Here is an 11,270-nt window from a genome sequence, read left to right as displayed (position 1 = left end):
TCACTCAAGCAATTTCATCGAGTTCAGAGTTCAAATTTTGTGCGTGATAGCCAGAAATAAGAAGTAGGGTTGCAAACAAATCGAACTGCTCGCGAGTGGCTCATGAGTGCTCAAGTCGATCTCAAACTAACCAAATCAAGCTCGAGTTTAAGTTTAAAAATATTAAACTCATTAGTTTACGAGTTGGTTCGTGAACTCAAGTATATATATATTTTTATTTTTATTTTACTATTATAATTATATATTTCTAATATTTTATTATTTATTTTTTTTAAAATTTTTTTTTTTATTTTTTCGAGTTCGAGCTTTAAATTGGTAGTTTGTCCAATTCGAGTTCGATAAAACTAAGTTAAGACTTGACTCGATTAGGTCAAAACTCAACCCGACTCGATTCGTTTGCAACCCTAATAAGAAGGATGTTGGAGCGGGTGAGAGGATTTAAAAAAAATGCAATTTCATCGATTTTTTTTTTTTGCGCCAACTTGCCTGAACGTGCCAACTGACAATTGAAGAGTGGTCCAATTCTCCTTCGATACCTTTACAAGCTTTTTTTTCTTGCGATGATTATTGTCAGTTATTTTTTAATGGGTAAACAACAAAAAAACCCCCTGTGATTAAGCAATCATACATAAAAGCCTCCCGTGGTTTCATATCATATCAGTCGATACCCCGTGGTTTGAATTAACCTGAAAAGTGGACGGAAATCGTCAAAACAGACGGAGCTGAGTGAATAGACGAAAATACCCTTTTGATATAAGCGAAAATTGCAGACAAAGACTTCAAAAACCAATCAAGTTTAGATAAAGTTTGTCTTATCCCAAAACCCACCCCAACCCATACCCCCAAGGGCCCTGTCTGGACTTACCCCAAATAACTAAGAAGCTCAGTTGATGCAGATGGCTAAACAGCAGAGTCAAACAAAAGAAACAGAAAGCAGCACGAACTCTATTTCCACAAAAATGTTTTAGAACAAACAGAAATATGCAATTTTAGATTGCAGAATACCAGAGACAAGGTACTAAAACCTTCATGCAAAATCAAAGAAATTATTTAAGTAGTGCGCACATTTTGCAAACTGGGAAAGAAAAACATAAGATGTATAATATCTTCCCTTTCACTACATAAAATTGTATTTCCAATATAGTGCATGTCAGTGGCAACTACATACCCAAGAAAGAGCAAATAATCATATGGAAGAGGTCAAATTCACCTTTCCCTATTTAATTGCAAGCAAGATCCATGCAATCTAATTGTTAGAGTAGAAATAAAGAAACCTTTAATGATTCTCATGCTATTCCAAAAAATTCACGTGTAGCTGCCAAACAAATAAATCACAAGTTACATAAGTTGCACCAGGAATCAAATCCTCAGTCCTGATAGGAGGCATGTCACTCTTCCTAACGGGTCTTGTTCGCTTAGATCGAGCAGTAATGGAGCTTCCATCTGATTTAGCAGAGGAATCTTCGTTTGTTTCAATAGCATCTAATGGACTTTCAGAGACTTCACCAGTATCTTTATCAGCTCCAGGCAAATCAGTCTCTTCTGCTGCTACATCAGTCTTGGTTGCCAATACTATATGGCCCCTCAATTTAGGTTGTAAAACACATCCCATCCTAAACTATGGAAATAACCTGAAAGATGTGGACATAGGTAATGTATATCTTTGTGAAAGCAAACCTTGTTTCCTTGATTTCCGTAAGAAACTGCATCTGGTAAGAACGTGTCCTTCCTGATAAGTAAGGCATTTCCCGGACTAACTAAATTATTGCTAGGTGAACTTGGAAGCACACTAAATTATTACCTGATTCTCAACAATCTTTAGCTTTGCCTTCCTTCGACAATTACATACCTTGTACTGGTATCGAAGACCTCTGCCTCCATTTCCCCCGCTTGTTGGTCGAGAGCTTGAGGAAGACATCTTGGGGTACTTTCTGCACTTTTCCTTCAGAATTTGCAGACCGAATATATACAGATACAGTTCACATTTTTACCTTAAGGCTTTGTTTCCTGCAATTCCTTTGCTAGCCTGTAAGCTCTGCTTGATTGATTACTTGCACAGGCTTCGAATGCTGCCTTCAATCTTCAATTTTGGCCGAACATGAAGACTCGGAAGACTTGGAAGCTGGTCTCTTATTATTAAAGAGTGAAGGGCAAAGTAGGCATATCAGGTGAAAGTTTGTGGTGGAAATCTGTTTTTCGCATATGCACGCGCCTTTGTAGTTCGTTTAAGACACACGCCGAATATTTGACGATTTCCGTCCACTTTTCACGTTAATTCAAATCACGGGGTATCGACTGGTATGATATGAAATCACAGGGGGCTTTTATGTATGATTGTTTAACCACAAGGGGCTTTTTTGTTGTTTACCCTTTTTTAATTTGCAATTGAAATTTCTTTTCCCTTCTTACTTTTTATCTTTGTAGTTGAACTCCTTGCACCTAGCTAAAGATACTTCCATACTTGTGAAATTTTTCTACAAAAAATTCAGAAAAATGCAATCCGGTAATTATTTCCTGACTTTTCCACCCATCAAAAAGAAAAAAAAAACAAACACTTTTGAAATTTTTCAACAGAAAAAAGCATCAACATAGGGAGCTAGCACACAAGAATCCTAAAGCCTACAATCCTTTTTCTCACTCAAAAAAGGTTTCTTAATTTGAGACAGAATAAAGGATATTGTATCTGATACTCCTGATTTTTGCTTAAACAATACTGCCCTAAAAAAATCAAAATAAGAATTCATGCTTGTGAGCGGTGGACTCCGTCAACTATTAATCTCTACTGGGAAGTGGAATCCGCACTCTAATATGTACTCATCCGACGACTAGAAGTCAACCCGCCTGCCGCAGTCAAAGTCGTGTTTCTTTCGCTCACCTTCCGCCACAAGTTTGATAGGACATAGGGGTCCCATCGTGTCTAGCTAGTTGTGTGAATTGTTAAGAATTTATAAATTGATACTACAAGTTTTTTGATATAACGTGAATTATAACGAAGTTGATGTAAAACTCACGATTACATCAATAATATATCAGTTTATATAAAAAAAATTGTGTTAGTTTATCCAAGGATTAATCTTCTATACACTGATAGTGTATACACTTTCACCGTTAGATACGTGACACATAATCCGAATTTGATTTGAAACTCAAATTTTACATATGTGTCGTCGTATATTCAATTGTGATGGTGTATATACCGTCAGTGTATATAAGATTTACTCTTTATCCAATTGGACAGAACTCAAATATGGAAGGGCTCCGGATCCTTAAATTTTTAGAAATAGTTTCATAAACTTCTCTTGAGATTTCTAACAATTCAGCCAATTTTCTTGACTTGAGATTTAAAAAATTACACTGATCTTCGTTGGTGTTATAAAAAGTCTATAATAGTTTTGACAGTTTTACAAATCTTAAGTGAAAAGTGGGTGTAAAGGAAAAAGAAAATCGCATCTCGGAAATATTTCTTTATCCAAAAGCTTTAACTCCATCTCGGCTAGTAATACATTGTATTCAATTCTTAGGTCATTTAAATGGATTTTCTACTTAGTTTTATAAATAGCTGATTAGTAGGGGTGCATTTATTAAAAACAATTTCTTCATAATTTATTAGAAAAAAAGGAAAAAGAAATCCAAACATTAAAAATAATGCCTTGAAACATGACCTAAATTTTGCTGCAAAGAAGAGTTGCCAAAATTTTTTTTACTTAATAAGTAATGCTGATATTTGATTTCTTTTGCATTTAATTTGTTTGTTAAATCAAATTGGGGGAGTACTTTTTTGTGCTGACGTCACCATTTGTTATTAAAACATACTTTTTAGGGGGAGGCTTCTATAATTTTTCAAATTTGAAGGGAGGTCTGAAATTATCCCTAAAATTTAATGCAGCTTCAGGCGGATGTGTTGTCCTCTTCCATTTCGTACCCGCATGAGAAAAAGTTAGCTAAAGACTATAAGGCTTCCCATTCCGTGGACTTCACAGTACTGACTCAAGAAACCATCTTGATGAAACTCATCCATTTCCACTAAAATTCAATGGAAATCCTTCATCCTCCAAAAACAGTTTATGTCCTCTTCAATTTGTGCTGCTATCTTTTGTTGTTCAACGGAATCAACACCTCCGCTTACACCGTACCTGATCGCTACTTCATCAACTGTGGCTCAAGTGGCAGCACAACCGTCTACGGGCGGAACTTCGTCGGCGACGTCAATCCCGATTCTTTCACCTTGTCCACAAGCCACAGCAACATAGCCAAAGAAGACCAATCATCGGATTCAGCATCTTCTCCACTCTATCAAACTGCAAGAATTTTCAGACAAAAATCTTCATATGATCTTGACCTTGTCCAGAATGGCATTTACGTGGTACGTTTTCACTTCTATGCTTTCACTTCTCCAGATAATCTTGCTACTGTCAGATTCGACGCGTCAACTTCCAAGTTTTCACTCCAATCCAACTTCAGCGTCCAAAATAGTAGCACCAGTAAATCACCTGTGATTAAAGAGTTCTTGATCCGTATCGATGTGGGGAATTTCCAAATTTACTTCACGCCTTCCGGGTCATCTTCTTTTGCCTTTGTTAATGCTATAGAAGCATTTTCTTGCTCCTGATAACTTCATTCAGGATTCTCCTTTTTACATTACTCCTGCTGGAAGCAAAGGAGTTTACAATGGTTTGTTGCCCAATGCTTTACAAGTAGTTCATAGGATTAGCGTTGGTGGATTGACTGTAACACCGGACACTGATACTTTGGGGAGAAATTGGATACCTGATGATGATTATTTGGTCTTCTGGGATGCAGCCACTAACACTCCATTTCGTAGTGCACCGCCTAATTACCAGCCCGGATCTGCAACAAAGTTTGATGCTCCTGACCCTGTTTATAACACTGCCAAAGAGCTGAACATCGCTCCTAGTCAGCAAGGTGTCACTCTCCCGAAAACAAATTCTAATGTTTCTTGGGGATTCAATGTAAATGGAAATGCCAAATTTCTAGTCCGGGTGCATTTTTGTGACGTAATTAGTCAGGCTGGTAGCGGGAAATTGAAATTCAATCTCTATATTTATAGTAACTTTAGCCAAAAAATTGATCCACAAGATTCAACTACCGCAGCCATGACGGCAGTTCCTTTTTACATTGATTTTGTGGTGCATTCAGATGATTCTGGTTTTATGAATGTAAGTATTGGCCCACGGCAAGATTCTAGAAATCAAACAGCCTTTCTTAATGGGGTAGAGATTATGCAGTTGGTTAACTTTCCAGGTCCAATTCCAGATGGAAGTGGATCAGGAAACAAGCATTTGCCCGCGATTATTAGTTCAGTTGCTGGAGGTGTGGTTCTCATCATCATTACAGTGGTATTGTTCTGATGAGAACATGAAGATTTAGATTCCCTTCAAATTCAAGAAAATTCGATTGATGGTTGATTGTGCAATCGGGTTCAAGAATCATTTAAAATTTGTCATGCTTATTTCTTGTTATTTATTTAAATAAGTTTCCAACAATACTTGTTAGTTAGTCTTGAGTTATTAAAGGAAATAAAGGCTGACCATAGTTAAGCCAATTGAGTCAGTTAGTTTCCTATTATAATTGAATTAGAGTTTTAGGAAAGTAGTTAATTGCTTCCAAATTTATTTAGGAAGTTGTGTCAAATCAAATAAGAAAACTTGTATTGTTTCCAATTTAAATTAGAGTTTTGAGTCTTGTAAGGCTATAAATAACCAACTTTATTTAACTATTCATAAATGATATTGAAGATAAATTAGTAAAAAGAGAACTTAAGTTTCTTCTTGAACAGTATCAAATATTTAACTTGGATACTTGTGGTGTTCAAGGCAAGATGATCACATCATCTTATTCTTTCAAACCAATAACCAATCCACTAGATTTCTAGAGACGGGTTCTCTTTAGATCTAGTAAGATAGTTATTGTTCCATATCAATAACCAATCCACTAGGTTTCTAGAGACGAGTTCTCTTTAGATCTAACAAGGTAATTATTGTTCAATAACCTGATCAAGATAGATCCTTCCGCCTTTTCATTTAAAAGAAACAAAAATAAATTTTGATTCTTGTTTTCTTGATTTTATCACTTGAGTCTAACCTACCCTGTGATTGATCGAAATTAAAATTTTTTGGTGTGATTACGTTCTTGAAAACTGACAGGGTGTCGAAACTTGTACAATAATAAAATTAAACCTAATTGCCAGTTAAAATGACCAAAATCCAATTCCAAGTACTGAAACATGGACTCTAGGTGTGCAATGGGTTATTTGATTCACTCTGTTTCCTAAGAGTTTGCTTGATCCGATATACCCGAATGTGATGGTTTTTTTCACAAATAATTATGAATTTGTAAACAGGGCAAGTAGGGTCGTATCCTCAGGGACTTGGTATATTTGTCTCTTAAGAAATCCAAAGTAACACAGGGGGTGATTTTGTAGGAACGACGACAATCAAATAAATGTAAATAAGAAAATAAAAAAAATAAATAACTAACTAGAAATTAAACAACAATTCACTGAACTCAGAGTAACAATAATTAAAGGCCTAAATCAATTAAAACAATAAAATAATTAAAAATAAATTAAAGTAGGCAACTAAAAGCCAAATGGCAATTCACTAAAATCAAGGTAATATTAATTAAAGATCTAGCCAAGAAATAACTTCAGCAATAGTTCACCTAATTGATCATCGATGCAAAGGCAATTCCAATTATTTATCAATAAATATGTTATAACTATCAAACAAGCGATGACAGTCAACCCCTCCTTTCTGTGTCGGTGATTAAGGTACGCCCGTTAATCACTACTCTAATTAGGAAATAATTCTAGGTACCCCCGTAAGATTTAATTCCCCAATTGTCTTACGTATTAGAGGAGCCCTATTCTAACCAAATAACATACTACCAGGGTTATTTCAGATTAGCCCACGTATCCCCCTGGCACGAATCTAATCGTGCCAGTTGTCACTATTTCAGAACAATTAAACAATTACCGATTTAATGCCCTAATTGACAAAAGATTACCAAATCAATTAATTATCTGGATCCACGACAATCAATTAATTAAATAACCATAAGCATAGCAATCAAGAAATATGTGAATACCAATAAATTAAAAGAAAAGATTAAATTAAATCGATCTCACAATTTTAGGCGAACCAAAACCTCCGTTGCCCCTTGACTAGAGTGGAAAAATTAGTTCATGTTTGATGAACAAAACCCACAGGAAATTGTAAAGGAAGCAGCGGCCATCAATTGAAAAATGAGCGAATTCGTTTCAATCAAGAAAAGATAGCAAAGTTACAAGAGGTAGCCCTCTGTTTCACTTCGGATGATATACAAAAAAGCAAAAGCAATTGCCAATAGTTCAGATGAAGAAAAGTCAAGGTTTTTCCAATTTTGCTCCTGACATCCGTAGATGAATCCCACTACCACAAGCTAAGGAAGAAAAGTCAAAGTTAAAGGAAAAAGGAAAGCAAAAACCATAGTCCAACTCTCTGCTATCCCCTTTTGTTCCTATACTAATTGCTCTTCTTTTTAATTGCGGCGGCACACCAGGGAGAAGAAGCCCTTCGTCCGTCATTCCTTTGCAGAAATTACCAAAATGGGCGTGACATCTTCTTTTCCAAAAATGCTCCTGGGACAAGCTCTATCATTTGGACTCCTTTTCTATCAAATTGGCACCTGTTATTATATTTTCGTTCTACTCCCTGAAATAAATACAAAATACTAAAAATGAGTACAATCCAGCTATAAATCCACATCAAGTCAGGTAATAAGGAAAATTAATAATAAAATAAATGAGAAAATTACAGCCTATCAATTCCCCCCACACCTAAACCATGCTTGTCCTCAAGCATAAGAACAGTAAATAAACACCAATATTCGACAATGGCTATTGCTCCATCTATCTTATTGCCAAGATATCAAGAAAAACATGTATCAAGTATCAGTGATCAAGATCCAAGAAACATCATTCCGGTTAGCTTCTAAACCACAAACTCCTTCAATTCTAGGTTAACTAATCTAAGAAAAAGAAATGACACACAACATTTATCAGCGAATGGTCCAACTATTAACCAAAATCTCAACATTAAATTCATAAATCGGCAAGCTGACTTTTATCACACATTAACACAACTTTCACTTTTTTTTTTCGTTATTTATTTATTTATTATTTTTTCTCTTTTATGTTTCAATAGCACAAGAGACTTAGTCTCTAGCCATCGGAGCCTTTTGACGCGAACTCTGACATTTGTTGGATGAAAGAGCCCGGTTACTCAGTTTCTATCGCCACGTGACCACGTACCCATAGCAATTACTATTTTTTGACGCGAAAATCGACACTTTTTGTGAAGACCCCCGGTTATTCGGTAGTAAAGACTAGCGGAGTACAGTCAACTCTTATTCACAGCCAAATAACACCAAAAATTCAAAATAACACAAAAATCAAAAGAAAATTAGCAGCCGCTAGCCTCATTTTCAAACATGGAGAACTAAGGTTAATAACCGGACCAATTCACATGAAAATGCCAACAATCATTCCCTATGCCTAGAAAGAAAGAAAGAAAGAAAATGCATGAAAGATGGCCAAATAACAAACTAAAGAAAAAAATTAATAATAATAAAGGAAAAACATCTAAAAACTAGAAACGCTAGCACCCCCATATGTTCCCAAAAAATTGACAGGTTGTCAGCCTGTGCAATAATAAAAATCTGCTCAATTGAAGTTAATATTTGTAAATAGTGGTAAGCAGGGTCGAATCCACAGGGATTGGGGGTAACTGTTTCTTTTCAAATTCACAGTAACAAATGGGGTATTTTTGTGCAGAAGGTGACAATCAAATAAATTCAAATAAAATCTAAGAAGCTACTAAAAATTAAATAACAAATTACTAAAATCAAATGAATGATAACTAAGGCTCTAGCCAAGAAATAACTTCAGCAATGGTGCACCTAATTGATCATCGAAGCAAAGGCAATTCCAATTATTTATCAATAAATAGGTTATAACTACCAAACAAGCGATGGCAGTCAACCCCTTCTTACTGTGTCGGTGATTAAGGTACGCCCGTTAATCACTGCTCTAATTGAAAAATAATCTTAGGTACGCCCATAAGATTTAATTTTTCAATTGCCTTACGTATTAGAGGAGCCCTATTCTAACCAAATAACGCACTACCAGGGTTATTTTAGATTAGCCCGCGTATTTACTTGACACAAACCCAATCATGCCAGTTGTCACTATTTTAGAGCAATTAAACAATTACGGATTTAATGTCCCAATTGACAATAGATTATCAAATTAACCAATTATCCGGATCCAAGACAATCAATTAATTAAATAATCATAAGCACTGCAACCAAAGAATATGCGAATACCAATAAATAAAAGAAAAGGATTAAATTAAATCGATCTCACAATTTTAGGTGACCCAAAGCATCCGTTGTTCCTTGACGAGAGTGAGGAAATTTAGTTCATAATTGATGAACAAAATCCATAGGGAATTAAAGCAAAAGCTGCGGCCATCAATGGGAAAGTGCGCAAGTTCAATTCGTTCTGTTTAACAAGGAAAGCAAACTACCGGAGGCAATTGATTGTTTTTGCCCTCTCTAACATACGGAGGGAAAACTACTCAAAAGCTAAAAGGGAAAACAAGTCAAAAGCTTTTCCAATCTTTTTTTTCCTTTTCATCCACGGGAGAAGAGAACCAAAAAGTAAGAAAAGGAATACCATTGAAAAGTCAACGGCTAGCCTAAGCTAACAGATGAAAAGTGCCCTGCCTCTGCACTTCTAACTTCCTAACTAAGTGGCCTCTGCTATTGCCTGTCACCTGTGCGACGGCTCTCCTTCCGGAGAGGCCGAAGACCCCCTAACTTCAGCCCTTCGTTCCTCTTTTTAATGTTGTCTTTTGCGAATTATCAAAAAGGACTTGTATCTCCTTGTTCCAAAAATGCCCTTGATTGCCTGCTATTTGAACTCTTTTCCGATGACTGTCAAATTGGCATTGGTTATGGCATTTTCATTCTACTCCCTGAAATAAATGTAAATTACGAAAAGTGAGTAGAATCTAATAATTAATTCACATTAGGTCAGGTAATAGGAAAAATTAATAATAAAATAAATGATAAACTTGCAACCTATCAATTCCCCCCACACCTAAACCATGCTTGTTCTCAAGTATGAGAATAACAAACAAACACCAATATTTGATAGTGGCTATTGCTCTATCCAACAAATTGCCAAAATACCAAGAAAAATAGTAATCAAGCATCAATGGTCAAGTCCAAGAAACATCATTCCGGTTAGCTTCTAAACCACAAACTCCTCTAATTTCAGATTAACTAATCTAAGAAAAAGGAATGACACACAATATTTATCAACAAATGGTCCAATTATTAACCAAAATCTCAACATTAAATCCATAAATCGGCAAGCTGACTTTTATTATACACTAACACAACATTCACTTTTTTTTATCACATTTTTCTATTTTTTGATTTTTTCTTCTCTCTTTTTTTTTTTTTTGCTTTTTTCAATAGCACAAGAGACTTAGTCGCTAGCCATCGGAGCCTTTTGACGCGAACTTTGACATTTGTTAGATGAAAGAGCCCAGTTACTCAGCTTCTATCGCCATGTGACCACGTACTCATAGCAATTACTACTTTTTGACGCGAAAATCGACACTTTTGGTGAAGACCCCCAGTTACTTGGTAGTAAAGACTAGCGGAGTACAGTTAACTTTTATTCACAGCCAAATAACATCAAAATTTCAAAATAACACAAAAATTAAAAGAAAATTTGCAGCCGCTAGCCTCATTTTCAAACATGGAGAACTAAGGTTAATAACCGGATCAATTCACATGAAAATGCCAACAATCATTCCCTATGCCTAGAAAAGTTAACCAAAAATTATAAAAGTAAAACAATCATCGATATTCACCAAAGAGATGTTCTTGAATTCAACCACATTAACTTGATACATTCTTATTATTAAAACTTGGCAAAAGTAGAAATAGAGGCAACAATCCAACATCAAACCTTGGCATGCACATGTGAGCTAATCACTAAAAAGAAAGAAAGAAAATGCATGAAAGATGGCCAAATAACAAACTAAAGAAAAAAAATTAATAATAATAAAGGAAAAATATCTAAAAATTAGAAACGCTAGCACCCCCATATGTTCCCCCCCACACCTAAATCCTACATTGTCCTCAATGGAGGAAACCTGTCAATTAAAGCAAAGAGAACAACGAAACTTCCCTCT

General features: G+C 35.5%; 1 protein-coding gene across 1 annotated transcript; it reads left to right on the top strand.

Annotated features, from left to right (window-relative positions):
- Positions 1-4,033: 4,033 nt before the first annotated feature.
- LOC113776992 (probable receptor-like protein kinase At2g23200) lies at positions 4,034-5,369 on the top strand. The gene is made up of 2 exons (XM_027322043.1): positions 4,034-4,522; positions 4,623-5,369. Exons 1-2 carry the CDS (start codon positions 4,034-4,036, stop codon positions 5,367-5,369), a joined length of 1,236 nt encoding a protein of 411 aa, XP_027177844.1.
- The last annotated feature ends 5,901 nt before the right edge of the window (positions 5,370-11,270 follow it).

The sequence above is a fragment of the Coffea eugenioides genome, chromosome 7 (assembly GCF_003713205.1).
Source record: "Coffea eugenioides isolate CCC68of chromosome 7, Ceug_1.0, whole genome shotgun sequence".
NCBI lineage: Eukaryota > Viridiplantae > Streptophyta > Magnoliopsida > Gentianales > Rubiaceae > Coffea > Coffea eugenioides.
Note: the sequence above shows the minus strand (reverse complement) of the source record. Positions and strands in the feature narration are given on the sequence as shown.